The sequence below is a fragment of the Nymphaea colorata genome, chromosome 6, assembly GCF_008831285.2.
Source record: "Nymphaea colorata isolate Beijing-Zhang1983 chromosome 6, ASM883128v2, whole genome shotgun sequence".
NCBI lineage: Eukaryota > Viridiplantae > Streptophyta > Magnoliopsida > Nymphaeales > Nymphaeaceae > Nymphaea > Nymphaea colorata.
Window position 1 is genome coordinate 5,406,011 of NC_045143.1, and position 19,540 is coordinate 5,425,550.

The 19,540-nt window shown below is 38.9% G+C and overlaps 3 protein-coding genes across 4 annotated transcripts; 1 reads left to right on the forward strand and 2 right to left on the reverse strand.

Moving 5' to 3' along the window:
• Positions 1-556: 556 nt before the first annotated feature.
• Positions 557-4,989, forward strand: LOC116256699 (ras-related protein Rab7-like). Its single transcript, XM_031633116.2, has 7 exons — positions 557-831; positions 1,049-1,075; positions 1,264-1,363; positions 3,632-3,778; positions 3,855-3,935; positions 4,056-4,201; positions 4,646-4,989. The coding sequence occupies exons 1-7, from the start codon at positions 779-781 to the stop codon at positions 4,710-4,712; spliced, it is 621 nt and encodes a 206-aa protein (XP_031488976.1). The 5' UTR covers positions 557-778; the 3' UTR covers positions 4,713-4,989.
• A 1,151-nt stretch (positions 4,990-6,140) lies between these two features.
• Positions 6,141-10,046, reverse strand: LOC116256894 (protein SYM1-like). The gene is made up of 3 exons (XM_031633433.2): positions 9,528-10,046; positions 7,621-7,709; positions 6,141-6,693 (listed from the first exon to the last, which is right to left on the reverse strand). The coding sequence occupies exons 1-3, from the start codon at positions 9,675-9,677 to the stop codon at positions 6,288-6,290; spliced, it is 645 nt and encodes a 214-aa protein (XP_031489293.1). The 5' UTR covers positions 9,678-10,046; the 3' UTR covers positions 6,141-6,287.
• Positions 10,047-12,215: 2,169 nt separating this feature from the next.
• LOC116255663 (sulfite exporter TauE/SafE family protein 3-like) lies at positions 12,216-19,096 on the reverse strand. 2 transcript variants are annotated; one of them, XM_031631553.2, is made up of 12 exons: positions 18,300-19,096; positions 17,273-17,447; positions 15,347-15,568; positions 15,174-15,238; positions 15,046-15,070; positions 14,530-14,597; positions 14,364-14,450; positions 14,211-14,261; positions 13,899-14,120; positions 13,653-13,746; positions 13,423-13,563; positions 12,216-12,669 (listed from the first exon to the last, which is right to left on the reverse strand). In XM_031631553.2, exons 1-12 carry the CDS (start codon positions 18,525-18,527, stop codon positions 12,584-12,586), a joined length of 1,464 nt encoding a protein of 487 aa, XP_031487413.1. In that variant the 5' UTR covers positions 18,528-19,096; the 3' UTR covers positions 12,216-12,583. The 2 variants fall into 2 exon arrangements, with proteins under 2 accessions (XP_031487413.1, XP_031487415.1); XM_031631555.2 differs by having other exon boundaries at positions 15,347-15,547; positions 18,300-19,094.
• Positions 19,097-19,540: the final 444 nt, after the last annotated feature.

The following is a 19,540-nucleotide window of genomic DNA, read 5'->3' on the forward strand; positions in this document are numbered from 1 at the left end:
AAATTTATGCAAAGCTGTCCAGCAATGGAATTACATACAAATTACCACCCAGCTGTTAGAATTTTACATTTAAGTGCTCAATATACGAGGTAAATTTTCCAAAAGCCGCTTTTTGGTTCATTTAACTTGAATTAAGCAAGAAGTATGTTCATAAAATGACAAGCTTATTGCCCCAAAATTGTATCTCCTTTGATTGCAAATTCTTCTCAAATCAAAAGTTAGTCCCGCTTTGATCCTATTTGCCTCAGATCTCCTTCCCTTCCTAATTCATAAAAGTCCTCAAGGAGATAGGACTAGTGTTGCTATAATAACTACGAAATTTTGAATAAATGCCAAAACCGATTTAATTTTATACCCAAGTTGAGAGTGCAATATTTGGACTTTTTACTATTTTAAAAAATGTTTTATGATTTTTAATTAATTTTATACATCCTTGGCCTTTTTGAAAAATGGCTTCTAACATAGTGATTCATGTAATTACAAATTGTCTGATGGAGCCGTTCAAAATACGCATATTTGTTCCGAAGGGAGCGCCGATATTTGGTAGCACAAAAGTCCTCCATAAACTGGAAAGAACGAGGGGAAGATAATCGGCCGTCCTTCTTGCTCTCATATAGAATTGTTTTTGCTTCTTTGATTGCTTGTACGCACACAGAGAGAGAGAGAGAGAGAGAGAGAGAGAGAGAGAGAGAGGTTCTCCACCAATCTTTGGTCGCCGTTCTCTTTCTCTCGGTTCTCTCCCGCCCCCTCGCCCCTCCTACCCCCACCTGAAGCAATAATGTCGGCCCGTAGGCGTATGCTTCTCAAGGTCATCATCCTCGGCGATAGCGGGTACCTCTCTTTCCCTGTTCCTCTTTCTTCCAGTGGAATTGTATATCTTACGTCTGATTCCGGTTGCACCCATCTGTTTTCTTTTGTTTCTCGTGATTCTTTTGGGGAAATTTAATTGTAATAGTTTCTGTTGTTCGACTTTGTCTGTTCCCCTTCAAGGGAAACCGGCTAATCTTTTTTTTTTTCTTGCTGCTCCATTCTTTGTGATTCATGGCAGGGTCGGGAAGACGTCTCTCATGAATCAGTATCCTTTAATACGATGATTTCGACTTTGTGGTGAAATCTTTAGAAGGGTTTTCAATTTTTTCTATCATTTTGACGGATCTGTTGTCATGATTTGATACTAGATTCGGTAGGATTAGGTTGTCTGTCTTTTCTAAAGCAGTAAGACGTTTTGGGTATGATTGGTTTGCCTTGAGATTACTTTATTAGATATGTGAACCGAAAATTTAGCAACCAGTACAAAGCGACCATTGGCGCTGATTTCTTGACAAAAGAAGTTCAATTTGAAGATAGGCTGTTCACCTTGCAGGTGAGACTCTTCTTTCATCATTTAATTCGCATCCTTGAATATGCTCGTGGACATCCTTCTTTTTTGCTTAAACAATCCCTAATTGGTTTCTGCGTCCTCCTTAATAACTCGCTACCTTTTCTTCTAAATTTACATGTTATAAATAGCCTGACTGTCTAAATGGTGCACATTTGGGGAGTGTTTCTTGTTTCGTTGGGTTGGCAAGCCATATAGGATGCTTGGTGTTGTATGCAGTTTATGTTCAATGCTGATATATGTCGATAAGAAATTCTGCTGTTATGAGCGTGGCGTGGTAAATGTAAACGCCTGTCACTGTCAAGATAAATGCCGTGTAGATGTTACACTAGATTGTTGTTGACTGAGAATACATAATACTAAAATTGTGAAAGAAGATCATGACTTTTAGGATAAGCTACCACGATGTGCTTGTGCTTCAATTGTATTAGCAGTGTGATTAGGAAATAGATTTCTGTTTCAGAGAAAGAAACAAAAACTTTCTGACCTTCACAAACTTTATGCTGCAAGTTTACATGCTTCATCCATTATAATATATACAATATATGACTTGGTCATGACAAGAATGCTTAAAATCAATAATCATGATTCTTTAGTTTGGTAATGAAATTGATATGGTTGAATAGAAACAGGGCCCCATCTTTGCGTTTTATGTTTTCCATGAAGTGGGAGTTATGTAATCTTGTGAATCTATAGTGTGGCAGGATCCTGTTAGCTTTCCTGATGTATGAACTGGTAAGGGTTGCCAGTTCACCAATTTCGACAAGTGTGCACTCTCTCTAATACATATATGTGTAAATCTAAACATGCAGCATGTAGTCTAATTTTTATTTTAGCTGTGTTATTATAATTAGTGGGAGGCTTACAGGAACTGCATTATTAGTACAACGTGGTCCCAAACATTTTTTTGTTAAATGAAAAAACTGCAAATGACAGAAAGAATATAAGAAAAGAAGGGCAGTCATTCATGTTGTTGACATCCATTCTAATGGGCAATAACACACATGCAAAGCAAAAATGGTGCATATAAGTGGCAGAAAGCTATGTGCTGCAATCCTAAGAGGTCTGTGACTCTGTGGTAGCTAACTTACAATATAGCACATGTTTACACACATGTATACTAGTTCTTCTCCTTTATAATTGGTTACTCTTTGAGGAGTCCACGTTTGCTGCTTATTTTTGAATTCTGTCTTTACTCAAACATGCTTTTAGGTTGTTAAGATTTCCAGCATCTAATCAACTTTTTGTATTCTTCTGTATACATGAATAACCAAATCAACCATTGAATGCTCCCTGGTTCTGTTATTTGATTTGATCCATTTTCTCACTCTCGTCTGGACGAGATATGCCTTGCCATGTTTATCTGCCTTTTCAAATCAGGGCTTTTTCCTTTATGGTGCATTCTATGCCTATTCTACCATGGCTAGCTCAGTCTTGATGGTATGATTATTCATGCTTGTGCAGATTATAGCAAAATGTGGTCATAACAAACAATTTCATTTAGCCACTTTTATTGGAACATTAAAAGTGTCATGAATATTCTTTCAGTATCTTTCTGCATCTGTTTAGCATGGAGTGTAGTCAATACATGTAGTACTCTAGCTCTTGCTTCTACATTGAAATACAATGTCTCACATATCTGGCAAGGTTTAGGTTGTCATCACTTCTTTGAAATGACGAAGAGGTGGACCTTTTTGCACATGTAGCTATAGGTATTGAGTACTTCAAACTCAAGAACTGGCTCACTTTAACTACAAAAAGGCTATGGTGTCCCATCTTTGGAACTGGAGAGTTAGTGCACACATATGCCTTTTTATGGTTTGTATGTGATGCTGCATGGGCATTGAGTGCTTCAAGCTCAAGAACTGGCTCACCCCATCTCTGGAAGTAGGAAGTGAAGTGCATATATATGCTTTTTCATGGTTCCGTTTGGGTCTTAATTATGTCTGACCATTCCAAATTCATTCTAATGTGATTGCTTCCAGTGGCAGATTTTATGAAAATTGTGATTCTAGTAGTTTCCTTGGACAACAAAATATCTGGGTGCTGCTTTTTGTTGTGCACGTCATAGCTGCCCATTCTATTAGGAACTCTTGTTTTGTGTTCTTCCTGTAAGTCTGTTATTTTACTTGTTCATTTCTTTCTTTCTTTTGGTGTTTTGTGCAACCCATTTATACTGAAAATGGATTTGCATAGGAAAATTTTGTTGTTGCTTGCAGATCATAACTTTTTTAAAGCATGGAATATTTGTAGATATGGGATACAGCAGGTCAGGAACGATTTCAGAGTCTTGGAGTGGCTTTCTACCGGGGAGCAGATTGTTGTGTCCTTGTATATGATGTAAATGTGACGAAGTCATTTGATAATTTGAACAACTGGCGTGAAGAGTTTCTTATTCAGGTAAGTGGTACTCATGCTGTCATTCCTAGGCTTGAGGGCTGCATGACTCAATTGTTGCATTTAACTACATTTTCAGGCAAGCCCTTCTGATCCAGAAAATTTCCCATTTGTGGTATTGGGCAACAAGATTGACGTGGATGGTGGGAACAGCCGGGTGGTAAGTATTTCTGTGCTTACTGCCTAGGCAGCACAGCTTACGACCACTACATACTGATGGATTCAACACCTTGGTGTTTCACCTTTTCATGTTTGTACAGCTGACACGTTTCTGTTTTAGGTGTCTGAGAAAAAGGCGAGAGCATGGTGTGCTTCCAAGGGCAACATTCCTTATTTTGAGACCTCTGCCAAGGAAGGTTTCAATGTAGAGGCTGCTTTCCAGTGTATAGCAAAAAATGCACTAAAGAATGAGCCTGAAGAAGAAATGTGAGTAGTACATCATTGTCTATTATTTAATTCCTGTTTGATCAGCCAGAAATCATCATTGAAATTATTAAGGTTGCACTTTCATGGTATTGGCGATACGTGCTTGCTAATATGTTTTGACATTCAAAAGTTTTTATGCTGCTAGTTCTTGGTATTTTTATAAATTGGAGGATTGGTAAAATTCCTTTGTTTTTCTCTTGCTTTTCCCACATGTTTTTCACTGCCTTTTGTCCTACCACCTGTTTCTGCTGCTAATCGTCCATTTTATTGTGAAATTCCTTGCCTTCTGATACTAGCAATGACATTTATCATTAAATGAGAACTTTCTGTTTTTCGTTTGTTTGTCTTAATTAATGACTGCTACCGAATTACTTGAAGTTTCATTATTTTTCTTGAAGCCATTGCTGAGCACTGTCACTCATTTCTGATTACGCAATCATGTAGATATCTTCCTGACACCATTGATGTTGCTGGGGGAAGGCAGCAAAGATCGACTGGATGTGAATGTTAAGGCAGATGATATGATAAAAGTGCAGCTGCAGTTCTTTCATTTATTTGTGGAGTAATAATGTTCCAATATTTGTGATGATGTTCATGTATCTGGGATGTAAACTGTGTGTATATTGGTGTTCTAGAAGCCGGATTATTGCTGTCTTCAATTTCTTGAATCCAGTCTCAGTCCTTGTTACTTCGCGTCTTAGTTCAGTATTTTTTTGTATTTTTTGTGTCGTATACTTCTGTCTACTTATGTCAAATATTCTGTTCAATTACTCTCTCTCTCTCTCTTACACGTGCGATGTGGCTCTACCATGTGCTAGTTTCAGACGACAAAAGCCAGACCACCGCCAACTTTATGCACTGGTTAGCTCTATGTTATATGACAATTTTTTCATATGAATGCGATCCTCACCCTCCCCTTTTTACAAGCGTTGCATGAAAAATTAATCTGTTACTCTTTGTTAGATGATGAAACAAAGGCAAAAAACTGTAGAATAGGATCCACTCGGAGTTATCAAAGCTGAAAGTCGGTCTCATTTGATATGAAGGGTAAGCTCTCTGCGGGTATGTCCGGAAAAAACGCCTGTGTTTAAGAAAATATACGGGCTTCTTTTGCAGCATAAGTTGCGCGAGATCTTTCCTGCAAAAGTCTAAAAAAGCCGCTGTTTTACGAGAAAGGGATGCTGGTTTTAAGAAATGCTTAAGAAGAGCACCTAATGCTTGGAACTCGAAAAGAGGGCAGAACATTTAATGGTGGAACCTACTGGAAGCTCGGGGTGCCTGAGACTTTTTATATTAAACCCGTTTTTTTGGTGGGCAAATGTGAGATTGGTTGGTATTGACCAATCCAAATTCCAAACGTAGAACGAGGATTAAATAAAAATAATTTTGAAAATTAAAAGTAACAGTCATATACATTAGACTAAATTGTGAATGCTTAAAAGTATTCGTGTCTGGTGTCACAGGAGAGCAATTCCTGTGTCATGGCATGAGAGGGGAGGCATGGAAACTGCCCTCCCCCTATCGATGGAGGCACCTTTTACGCATTGCCCTCTAATGCCATAAGGTGATAAGACAAACTGATGGGATGGCATGGGAGGACCAGTTATTTTGATTAAAAAAACACAAAAACCAAACTTTACAAGCTTTTAATATTTATTCCTTGTCAACTGCCAAGGTCGAATGACCTAACCAGTTCTAAACATCAAAAGTAGAAAGGTTATTTCAACAATGCCCTCCCCCACCAAGACAGAATTGGAATGATACTATTCAGCAACATTGTGAGATTTTAATGGGTTCCAGCTTTCTGCTTTTTGCTAGAGGTCGAATTGGAGCGAACAAAGTCAAGGCGTACCTTTTACAATTTTCAATTCGACAGAAGCACTGCTTTGAAATAAATGCAATATCAAAAGAACGCATATGTAAAATGTAGCTTGGCCTGTAGATTAATATGGAACACATGGAATTAAATCCTTGAAAAGAAACTTTTGATAATTACATCCATCAATGTTTTCACGAGTTCATGAATGTGTTGTGAAGGAAATCATTGACATACTTCAGAAGCAGAAAGGTAAGAATAAAAGCACTATCAGCTATGTCCTTCCTCTTCTTTCAAAGGAAGGAAGGAATTAATGTACTGTTTCCAAGGTGCGTCTTCTTGCTGCTCAACCCACGACAAGAATGCACTGTCCAGCAAGCAGAACACATTGACATACAGGAGTTGGTATCTAACTGGAACATAACGGAAGTTTGCTGTCTGTGCAAGTGGCCAGACAGCACCTCCCAGAACAAATGCTGGCACAAAATCTCTTTTCACATCTTCCTTCACCTGGTCAATGCTTTTCCCCATGGAGACTCCCATATATGAGAAAAAAAGCAATAAATCTAATGGCCCAAAAATAAGCCCATCAAGAGTCAGTTTTGCAGTAACGAAACGTAATGAGTTGGGTGTCAACCGAAGTTTGTATTTTATGAATCGGTCCAAGGCTTCGTACCTGTAAATGCATAATGTGAAAAAAATTAGAATGCTACCAATGGCAACAAATGAAGCTTGTACCTTTCTAAGTTAAAGCTCCTGGAGAAAGAATTGCACAAATTTATGAGATTATTTTCATTGGAGTAGCAATAGATATTAAATGGTGTTTCTGCCAATGGATTCAACTGCAGCAACGAAAGGAGAACAGCCAGAACTGAAGCGTTTGAAAGAATCAAGGTTGAAACTTTCAAATAAGCAATTCCTACATGAGAACAACATGTGCATATAAACGTCCATTTAGTTGTCATTTTGCAGACCCCTGACAAGGTTGAACTTACAAGGATACTACTTGCGGTAAAAACTTAGGAGATACATGAAGCATGATGAACAACCATGGTAATGTTTGTGGGGACATTTACCATTTAAATTCATCAAATTTAGGAAACAAGATGACTTGGACGTCATTTGAGCACTAGTTAGACAGAAAGGCCAAATTGATCCAACAGAATTCCAAGAGACTAATAGATCAACAACCTCTTCCATGCAGTCAACTGCAATAGGATCTTGAAAAGATGAAAGCTCAGTGGTTTGGACTTGATTGAGATAAAATTAAATCTTGAATTTTACTGCTTCTCAAGTTTAAATGGAGAAATAAAGACAGTGTCCTGCCAACAAAACAACTGGGATAAAGGCATACTAAACAGTTTGGAAGGCATAGGACAGTTTCTTAACTGAGTTTACTGTGTAACGAATGGAGAAGCATCCAGTATGTTGCATAACGAAACAGCTACAGAGACCCTTATCTATCTCAACCGACATCATGCATTGACTAATTCAAGGAAATGGAATTAGTAGAACTGCATTGTCCAACGGAGTACATACTACATACTGAGAAAGAAGTGGCTTTCTAAGAATTACATGCTTCTGAAGAAAAACCAACACCTACCAGTAATTGCCAACTGGTCCAACAAAAGCAAAGCCAAACATGCTAGTTACAGCCACTCGTTTCCAGTTGATGCTAAAATCTGCCTTTTCCTGTTCATATCGAAATATATTAGGCACAGAGACTGGACATACATTAGGGGCAGAGAACAGGTTAGATAAATTTTAATTCACAAATCTACATTTCCACCTTGTCTCCAGAAAGTTGGAAACAAATAATATAATGTCATCCAGCCCATGTCAAATGAGTGAGGGTAAACTGTCTTTCAGAAGTATTGGGTGCAAGTGTATCATTGCATATGTGTATATGACATTGAATAAGGAGAGAGATAAACCTGGTTGCCTAGGTGGGTTGGTTGTTCAAACATGATAGCTGGTTATTATGCTTTCTACTCATTCAAATGCATACGTTTCTTTACGTACATACATATATATATATATATATATATATATATATATATATATATATATATATATATATATATATATATATATATATATATATATATATATATATATATATATATATATATACACCCCCCCCACACACACACACAAAAAATATAGTTATATATATATATACACACACACACACACACACACACACACACACACACACAAAAGAAACATATGCATTTGAATGAGTATGAAGCATAATAACCATCTATCAGTAAAAGCTGCACCCATAACAGATTCGGGGAAGGCGTGCACTCGAATGTTAAGTGTGGTAGCTTATTTGCAGCGCCCATGTGACATAGGATCCAGCATAGCTGCATAGACAGCTCAACAGCACATGCACAACACACACACAATGACAAATACACAAGCAATAGCGCATAGCTGGGAAAGAAGTATCATTTTAAAAAGGAAGTCGATAGAAAGTTAGAGAGAAAAATGCATAAAAGGTTATAGTCCTATATAGTAATTCAGCATTTAGCCCTACAAAAAAGCAGATGGGAGACCAATGCCCCTTTGATGAGTTTTGCCAAGACGATTCTACAGTTCTACTACGTTTGGAAAGAAAGAGAAAAATCGTTGACAAAATATGCCTATTCATATGAACTATAAATGCTACAAGTAATATCGCCTGCAGCTATTTGTGCTAGCATGGTCCCCATTCGCTAGTTTTTTATCGTACAGCACAAAGAAAGCTAGAGAAATCTTCTCATACAGACCAAAAGAAAACTATTTCCATCTACTATAGCTTCTCAGGCTCTGTTCACTACTCAAATGTTCTAATATCTTCTGTCCAATATCTCACCTTGTCAATGTTCGTGGTGATAGGCGCCCCTGTAGCAAGCTATTACAGTTGATGATGGATACTGACCTTGGCTCAGCGTTATCCATCACCAATTTCAACCACAAACACACCAGCCTTCTTATCGAAGATAATGTTGCGGCGGTGACCAACAAGTATGAAACTCCTAATGCCTAGTTCCACCGACAGTGACCATATCCTTACGCTCGAAATTTACGGAAAGGAAGCATTACGGTGAATACTTGAATCAGAATTTTTCTTCCGCATTACTACGACGATGGAAAGAAAAACCTTCCCGATATTCACTAAAATTAAGAAACCAAAAGGGATTTGGAGAAAAAGATATGTGCTGGTTCAAATACAACGTCCTGACTATTATCCTTACATCAAAAAAAAAAAAAAATCAAAGTAATTAAAGGAAGAGAGTTTTATTAATTAGTGTGATCTTCAAATACATAAACCCCAACAACAACAACAGAACAACTAATGCTTGTAAAGCAAAAACTGATGGGGACAAAAGAGCACTACTAAGAAGAGGGGGGAAAGGAGAAGAAACAAGCGAATTGGCATCATTTCATGATCAAGAAATTAGAGATACCCAGTACTGCAAACCCAAAACCCAGGAAAAGGAAACAAATGGGATCAAATCACACCTGATCAGGTTTGTGCGCCTTGGTGAAATGGGTGACCTTCTGAGCCGTAACATCTCCAGTTCCCCAAAGAATCCCAGAACTTATGACCTGCGTCCTAAGCGGGTACTGGGTGAGACACCTCTGGTACCATCTCCACAATCTCACCACCATGGTAGGAGGAAGATAGTACCAGCAGGAGGGAGAGAGAGAGAGAGAGAGATGGAGAGATTGAAGGATAAAAGGGGAGAACGAAGGTTTTATAACTCCCTTTTAAAGGATGATGGAGGTGATGACGAATCTTCCACCAGCTCCTGAACCCCCAACAACTTTTGCTTATTTCGTTCACGTCCGTCTGCGTCTCCACTTCTTCACAGATCAAACGCTGGTTGTTGGGTCAGCCAAATTAGGGGAGAGAGAGAGTCCCCCGAGATTGACCATGAAGGATGTTAAACATGGGATAGACCCTTGAGTCTTCGGCCACGCAACTCCTCTCCACTCAGACCACGAACAGATCCTCGCCAAGCATATAGCCTGGGTTCTGTTGCAGCCGACAAGCATGGGCCAGAATCCAGATCGTATCGACATATATTTCCGTTGCGTGGTCGTCAATATGTTCGAGTGCAAGGCAACAGAATCGAGTCTTTTAATCTGAAGATTTTAACTTGTTATCCCAAAGTTAAGATCTAAAGTGAGTTTTAGTTGCTTGGTTTTACCAACAACAAATCGTTTTAGGTGGTGTTTGATTGCATAAATGGTTGCGTTTCTGAGTGCATTTATTTTGTATTTTAGGGCGAACCTTTGAATGACAATCAAAGAAAGTAAATATTTATTACAGTAAATTTTCTCCGAAACTTTCCCCTTTACCCCTTTTTTGAACTCCTATGCAAATTTAAGTTATTTATCTGAGTTGAGAACTTGAGTAGCCAAGTTTAAGTGTATTTATTTATGAGCATCAAGAACGAGTTCATTAGAACTTCTTTCAAGCCAAAGGAATCTGTCAACTATCTCCTTTTGCTTATTTCCTTTTGCTTATTAGCTGACCTATGATAGGCAAAGCCCTTGAGGCCTCACTGCGCACTAGACGGTCAATTCTATTTCAGTTGTGTGCTATAAGATCCATATCTTTGGATTTCGAACTCCCAGGGATCCTTTAAATTGGTGGTGGGAAGAATTGTTCTTATAAAATGAGTAGACCTGTTAGAGGGCTCAGCACACTCACTTGCATTAACTTTACATTTAATTACTATATGAGTATAGTGGCTATTGCAAATTGGCTAACGAAGGCTATTTTTTAAGTACGAAAGTCATTTTGTTAAGTGCAAGCAAAGCTTTTTAGCAGAGAAGTTTTATATGCTCATGGCCTACATGCAAGTTGAATGTTCGATAGAAAAGACCAAAATGTGTTTGTTTTTAAAAAAAAAAACATCTCGCTCTTCTAAAGGTAAAAATGAAAGAGAGAGAAAAGTTTTCCTTTTTCTTTTTTGAAGTGTTCAAATACTCCTCCGAACATATGGTTGGGTACACTGTCTCTCTTTCACAAGCCAAGCACGCGAAGCTATGTCTTCAGTTTTTGTTGCCAGCAGTTTCAGCCAACTATTTGATCTCCAACATTGTTCCCTACATGCGAAATCTAGTTACTGCATAAGATGAATGATCTGAAAGAGCTTAAATGAGTAATCCCAAGAAAAATTTCCATAATCTGCATTCGCTTGCATAAAGAATATCAATAGCTGCATAACTTGACCTACTAAACTCCCCTTGATGAGTTCGAATGAGTAGGCAGAACTGAACTGAGCTGCAAGCAATTTAATCCCTTGACTGCATTCGTCCACACTAATTTCATTGACAGATTCAACTTTAGACCCATGTCATATGGGTGCGGGTACTAGGGCGGTACGAGTATGGGTAGGGAAACTACTTTTGAAAATTATGGATATGAGGGTATGCCAGAGCATATATATGAATATAAATATATAAGTATACATATACATATATATAATAATTCACAAAAGTTCTCAAAATTAAAGAAAATGGAGGAAAAAATATAGAAGCTAGGTAGAAGGGAAATAAAAAGAAGAAAAAAATCAAAATTAAAGTAATAATTAAATTTGAAAGTTAAATTTTTAAGTTTTAAAATAGAATCATACACATGTACCCGTGTCACCGTATCCACGTAACGAGACGTGTACTTGACCACATCACATGTACCCGTACTGTGTGACATAGCTTTAGGCTAGATGCACCTAACCAATTTATAAGCCCTTAGACCATGAACCTCTTTTGATTAAAGTATTAATAGTTGTAATTTTGGACTTGCTATGTGTTGGACCAAAGGAAAACTAAGTCTCTTCCTTTCCCCACAATTCAAAATTGGCTGGTGGAGCAATATTTTTCTATGCCCCGAGTCAAAACCTTCTAGCTTTCTTTGTGGACCAGAAAAATAAGGATTATGAATCTGACTCTTTTGAGACCGTGCAACTTTGCAGTATCTCTTCGTTATCAACAACTCGTTCCCCCATGACCTTCCATATGATTTTGTATATAGAAATACAAAAGTCACCAGGTATATATATAATGCCAGAAAATGTGTTGAAAAAGGACCCAGGCTATCCATGCTCTTTAGAAACAAAAGCCATAGTCAAATTTCCTGTTACTCTCTCTCTCTCTTTCTCTTGTCAAGGCATAAGGTTGAGAGAGCAGACCAACTCATGCTATGTTCAACTGATCCATGTTTTTTTTGAGTGCCATCATTTACTGAATCAAACAGTTTACTGTTCTTCACTTGCTTTTGCAATATAAACAGGAACTTCAAAGGTGAAATTTGTTTTTCTTTTCACCTTTTGTTCAATTCAAGCTGGTGACAGATGATGAACTGCACCAAGGAAAGAAAGTCCTTCAAGCCATTGACAAATAAACAAAGTCAGCCAAAAATTTTGTGGCCAAACCACGACCAACTTTTCACCATCATTTCCAACCGATAAATTTACCGCAGAACCGCCAGAAGGAGAGCAGAAATGAAAGATGGTGAGAGTCCGTGTGAAGGAGGTGTTTCAGTTTCTCCTTTGGCATTCTTGCAGCTAACCACTGTCTGAGCACAAGTTCTCAAATCCCATGTACTCGTGCTTTTCGATCTTGTGGATCATATTTGATATGCCAACTCCACCTGTGAACATAAATTTTGCACGAAAAGCGAATGGACTGTAAATATATTGACAACTATGACAAGAAAGGAGAGATTCAAGATAGACAAACTGCGATCAGAAGGAGCAGCAATAGAGTGAGTAAACTAAAAAACTATAAGTTCAATTAAGAAAGTAAATTTTCAAGACGAAATCAACTCAAGTTGTTATACATGCAGAATCCCTTTGCATAAAAGTGCTGACACGAGAAGTTACAAAGATGCACCCCTCAGAGATGAGTAAGGTTATTAGTTCACAGATTGAAAGAAAAAGAGACAGAACAGAGGCATTAATATTAGGAAAATGGTATCAATTCTGACAATTCAATTAACTGCTGAAAAGTCATGAAATTTCTGGGTACAAAGCCTGCCCAGGTTCAAAAATCAACTAATCAGTTCAAAATAAGAATTATAAGTCTCATTTAATTATTTCGAACGCCTCAGTCTGGCAAGAGAATGGTAATTGGTGCCAACTTGCCACAGCAGTTTATTGCTTGGAATGTAGGCGAAGACACATTAAATTTAAAATTCCCACCATAATACAAATCAAGCATCTTTTTTTCCATGGAGGGAAATTGGGAAATATTGATCATAGAATTTAATTAATTCTTACCATTTTTTATAACAAACCAAGGATCTCTGTTTCCATAACAGAAGTAAGGAGATGTTGATCATGCATGGAAAAGCATGTTCAGGGGCCGTCCAATGGTTCCATAGATAATGGGATTGGGCTCTTACCTAATGAGATTGCACTAACAAAAATTGTGGAGGCCAAAATGAAGATAATAATTGATGCTCTCCCCAAAACGATAATCAACTTTCTCACAACATGTTGCCCCACAAATGCAGCTGCCGTAGCTACAGCAATGAAGTACAATGCTGCCATGGAACAAAGAGAAATGATGCTTCAGTCTATACCAGTTTCCAGACCTGCAAGAACAATATAGAGAATGCTCTGTTTTTCGTACCATACGGGACAGGAATTCGATTCAGAAGATAGTACTCCACAACGGACATGGATGAGGAGAATGTCATGACAAAAGTAGCTGTAGCGCTTGCAACCTGTCAAGAGATGATTTTTAATATTTAATGAGGGTATATAAAGGCTTCGAATAAATGCAGGATGACAGATGCGTAACGAAAGTTGGCCTATTTATTTGTATAGGGAGAATTTGCTACATAAAAGGAAAAAATATTTACATTTAATAAGATACCTGAGGAGGAATGCCCAGCTCTAGAAACAGAGGAACTAAGATGAATCCTCCTCCCAAGCCAAGAAGGCCACCTACTATACCAGCCAGAGTGCCAAAACAGCAATGCAGGACCAGCTGATGGGTCTTCCAGTCTGTAGCTTCCTCACCCTTGGAAGCAATCGTCCTCCTTCCTTTGTACAAGTTAACAGCTTGAAAGAACGTCGTGCCAACAGCAACGGGGATCTGAGAGCATCCACCATTACTCAATCCTCTCTTACACACTCAAACGAAAATAAACAATAATGAAGTAATTAACGCCTGCAGGTACTCAACCTGAAGAAAGTTCAAAACCCAATATAAGGTTGAGCAGGTTCTTGTGTAATTCTGCACAGGCCGACAGAAAAGTGAGCAGGAAGATTAGTTCACTGTATGTCATGTACATCTTTTTTATAGGGATAAACAGAGTCTGCCTTAATGATGACTAACCTTTGAAATCTGAAAGCTAAGAAATGCGATCCACACAAAGATAAGAATGAGAAGCTCCTTCCAGTAGACATTCTCTAGTAAAGGAAGCTGCATGGTCAAAGTCAAAGTCAGTGGAAGTTAGCCGCCTCATGAGAATTTGTGAAGGTCATAAAAAATGAGGACTTACACTTTCATCTCCAGAATCTTTGCCCTCTGTCTTCATGCCATTGCCACCAGACTCCAGTTTCTCCCCTTCTGAAAGTTGGTTTGAAAAATATAAATGTCTAGAGGTAGAGTTAGACCATCAGAAGTAAATGCGTGGTGATATCTAGTTGATTTGCCCTCCCAAACAACTTACACCCCTATCCTCCTACTACTTTCCGGAACCAATCGCTATATAACATTAGAAGAACAGAGTCAACAGAATAATTCAGGTGGTCGGTGTTCATGTGAGTTGATTCTTAAGTTGCATATGTTTTAGGAAAAAATGCGCATTTTCTTGTTTCTACAAAAATTTTAGCCTGAGAACCCACTTCTGAGTGTTGAAAAAAGGTCTAACTCTAGTTATTTAGAGACTGATTTTCACTAACTAAATCTTGAATCCATCCGTATAATCTGCTTTGAATGGCAATGCATGATCGTGAATCTTTTATGAGAACTGGAAAATTGCAAATTGAATGAAAGAAAACTGCGACCAACGTACCATTTTCTTTAGTAGCCCTGGCAAGCTGAAACCAGACAATATCAGTCGATTTTAGATCATGAACAGATCTCGAAACCCCACTGAAAGCAAACATTGATTGCTACATTTTTGTCAACTGAAGGACATACCTTTTTCATTTTGGTTTCTTTCTTCCAGGTTTCAACGCCTTTGCGGAAAGCTTTCGTTGAGGTGACTGAATGAATGCACAATCAGGGTGGCCACATTCAATAAATTAGCTCCTATTCCAACTATGCCCAACTTGAGAAAAGAGCATGACCTCAATGAAGGATTTATTCATTACCCATGAAAATGAAAATCAGCAGCACAGTAACCATCCATTCTGCAAACACCACATTGAAGGCGACACCTATGCTGATTCCAAGCATAAGCATCGGCTGAAAGAGCAGGGCCAGGTCGTAATCAATGATGGGCAGTGGCAGCGTCGGATGCCTAAGCTTCAGGTTGTAGTACACAGTCGATCCTGCTGCACCCATTATCATACCTGTGGTAGAAAAGATAAAGACTGCTGCTAAGTGTCAGCCATTAATGGCCGGTAACCGTTGCAAGGAAGAAGAAAGCACAGATTTCATTCATAGAAAAGGAAGTAGCAGCAGTAAGCAGAGTTGACGTTCCTCGGAAGTTAACTCAGTTCGTGTTAAAGAAGGGAAAAAATTTCGCCTTCAGTCTAAAATTTTTTTGTTCTACTTCAAGAGCTGAGGGCCATAAATTTCCTAAGAACTGCTAAATAGAGATGCCAGGTTAAAGTTGTTCCTCAAGTTGAACAAGAAAGCTTAATAATTTAATGGAAAAGGTTCTTCAGTAATTGACATTTTCTTTGGGTCCTCTCCTTCGGTTCGCTGCATAAAGGATTGCATTTGCACATGATATGGTGAACCACAATGTTTAAGTTTTTCATGATTGAGGGTGTTCACATCAACCAAAAATTTCACTATAGCTGAGGCATAATTCGGACATATTTAACTTGACATCTAAGGGTGTTCAATGGGACGAGCCAACTTGATCTCAACTCAAACTTGCTTAGTTAAATTTCACTTGAACTTGAGATGCAAAACAAAGAAAAAACTTTCTTAAAATGAACAAGTTGAAAACTTTCTTAAAATGAACAATTTGAGTTCGAGCCAGGCGAGCTCGATTTGTGTAAACTCGACTAAGCTTGCAAAGTGAATATTAAAATCACAAAACCATCATAAAAATAAATCGTTCCAGCAGCTTTCCATCTTGCTAGCAAGGGTTATGTTTGGAGTTCAGATCCAATAATCTTCAATCATGTTGAAAAATGAATTTTTTAGTAAAAAGATTCAGCTAAGCTCAAGCCAAATCTGGGCTCAAGCTTAACCAAGCCAAGGGTCGAGCCTGAGCTCGAACCAAGCTTGAGTTACTTGAGCTCAAGCGGAGTTCGAGCTGAATCAGCTCTGCTCGAACTTAGCTCATGAACTGCCTTACTAGCACCCTTCACATTATTTTCTCACTATCGTTCAAGTGATATTGTTAATCTTTTTCGTTTAGCTTATAAATCAAACACGATTTGTTAGGACCATGAAGCCCAAATATTTGAGCGCTTTAACAGCATGATTTTGCATTGTAGGAACTTTGTCCTTGCAACATTAAGGTACTAAAGTTTGTCGGTCTCAAATGTGACATTCCAACTCGGCGACTTCCACGAATCACCTTCACCATTGACTGGGCTAGCCCTTGCTGTCTGTGATGCCAGATGATTTGCACCAACATCACAGATCAAACATGAAAATCGTTCATTTATGGTGAACCCAATTCTAGTCCAGTCTGGTACTACTTTTGCCTTTCTATATCCGAGGGGCCACACTACAGGAGTGCCTAAGGCCTTCATAAATCCAAATGTGGGCAATATGTACGTGTATTAGGCAGAGTACCCCTTGTACCCTATTTGGACCCAGGCCCAGACCGGTCCCGCTTGCAGTGCCACATCTATTTCAAGGTGAATGAGAGAAGGTAAACAATTCAGAACAGTATGTAACTGTTTCATGAATATGGTCGAAAAATAAAAAATATTTACAAAACACTTAAAAAAATGTTTTATCATGGAACAATTACAAATGATTCCATTTACCAAACGGGCCCTTAAGTTAAACGCGGTCGAGGGTTACAGTGAATCTCTAATGCAAATTTACCAATTAAAAGGTGAAAAAAAAGGAAGGAAAGAAACAAAGAAAGAAAGATATGGTCTTACATTTCGAGATTGCGGTAGACGACTTTGCGTCGAATCCGATGATGAGGGTAAGCATGGGAACAAAAATGCCTCCTCCTCCAACTCCTCCCACACTTCCAAATGCTGCTCCAAAGAAGCCAATTAGGGTCCCCAGTGCAACCTTCACATTGTTGGACATGTACGATCCATAATAGACCTGATCATAAGATTAATGATCCAAAAGTTAAAACCCTTGATGCCCAAAAACGTTTGCATGTATAATATGTACTAGAAATGCTTGCTTTGTAATGTAGCCGGCTAATGAGGCCCTTTGCTAACACGATAACTAAGATCTTGCCAAGAACAGGTGAATCCTTCTTTAGTCTTGTCAAATACATGACAGCATCACATGGGACCTCGACGTTTTTGCTTTCTTTTGTTTTACTACGGGGATAAAAACAAAAGCCACTGTTTATTTCCTCTACTTTATGAGAGTAAAAAAAAAATTGACTGAAGGGCACAGATTGAGCAAAGAGCAGCGGATTCACTTTGTCTGGGGTGGCTAGAAAGCTCACACGACTGATTCATAATTGATTGTAAACTTCAAACTTGGAGTGCAGTAGAGGCTTTCAATATGGCAGACAAGACCACATGTGATTCGACTAACTTTTGGAGCTAAAACTTTTTGTGCTAGCCCTACTTAAGAGCTTAGCATTTGTCCTCAAGATTTATGCACGTAGCGATGGGGGGATCAAGATGGTTGTTTGATAAGCCAATTGTTAGTTCGATCCTCATTGATATAAACTCATCTAACTTTTAAAGTTTTATGCCGCTAAGTGCAAACTACAAAGTCTCTTGAGTGCAATTTCTTCCGGGAAGATATCTAAAACAAAGTCATGCCTTTGTCCATGTGTAAATTCATTTAAAAGGAAAAGTTATAAGAAAATGTTCAAATATTCATGGAGTAACTAAAATGCGTCAAAATAAAAGGTTATTCAATCAAAACTTGAGCGTGTTTTTGGGAGGAAGAGAAAAGGAGAAAAAAATGAAGAAGAGATGGAGAACTCGCCGGCCAAGCATGTGGGTACACATCCGACAAATTGGGCTGCCTCAAAAAATTTATGAGCCTCTGCAGTTCGTCCATCTCCGTCTTCGACCTCGCCGCCGCCCTCCGATCACGCAGCATCAGGTTTCGCTCGGCCGAAGTGGCCAAGACCAGCGCCGACATGCAGGTTAACGCCATGAACGCTGCCCACCTCGAGTTCCTCCACCACGCTGCTGCTCCCCTTTCTGCCATGCGGCCGCTCTCTTCTCCGACCTTCCCCCTAACGTACAGCGCCTGCCTCCTCTGTTCTCCTTTAAAAACCTTGAAAGCCTTCTAACTGCTTCTGATCACAACAAGAACTTAGTCCCTCCCGGCCTTCTCCTCCATTCGCTTACATCAAGAGCCAAAGGCTTCCGGTGTCCACGTCGGAACTAATTCTCAGAGTGACCGGCCATTAAGAGTCTGGACCTCCGTCTTCGTTCTTCCTTCTGATGATCTTCAGCCTGCCACTCAAACGAAACGAAGTGTCCACGTCGAACGGAGGTCCGGCAAGCCGAGCGGTTCGGACGAGAATGGCTGCGTCGGTCTTCCGGCGAGACGGAGGACGAACGAAGAGGATCTATATATCGAGCTTGGAAGACAGTCAAAGAGCAATGCAGTTCAGTAGGAAGGAAGGAAACGAAACCAAATGGTTGAAGCACGAGTACTGCAATGGGACAGTCTGCGTCTTCCTTCTGGTTTTCTTCTTCTTCTCCTCCTTTTGCTGAGGGAGCTCCAAACTTATAATACAACTAAACGACGGTACTGCTGCTGACAGAGAACTGAAAATGATCAAGGAGAACAAAAAAGAAAGAGAAGGCTATGTGCCAGCATGTGGATTCCGAGTCGTGCCAATCAACCGATCTGGCACTGCTCGAGTTGTGGCTTGTGCTAATGAGAATTTTGTATCCCTTAAATCAAGGTGTTGTATTAATCAATATCCGATTCCCAATTGTATCGGAATTCTTAAAATCAGATTCATATCACCGGCAATAAGAATGGGCTGTATATTTTCTTTTTCTCATGTATTGTTAGTATAGATTTGGGCTATTTTCTACCATATGTGTTTGCAACATTGCTCAAATTCATGATCAAAACTGACAAAACAGGTAGCCCCCAATGCTCTTAAAGTTGGCCCGTATCAGTGATGCGCATATTCTGCAAATGAGATGCATAGCTAGCAAGTATGATATTGCTTTTTAATATATATTATCTAGTTTTAAATC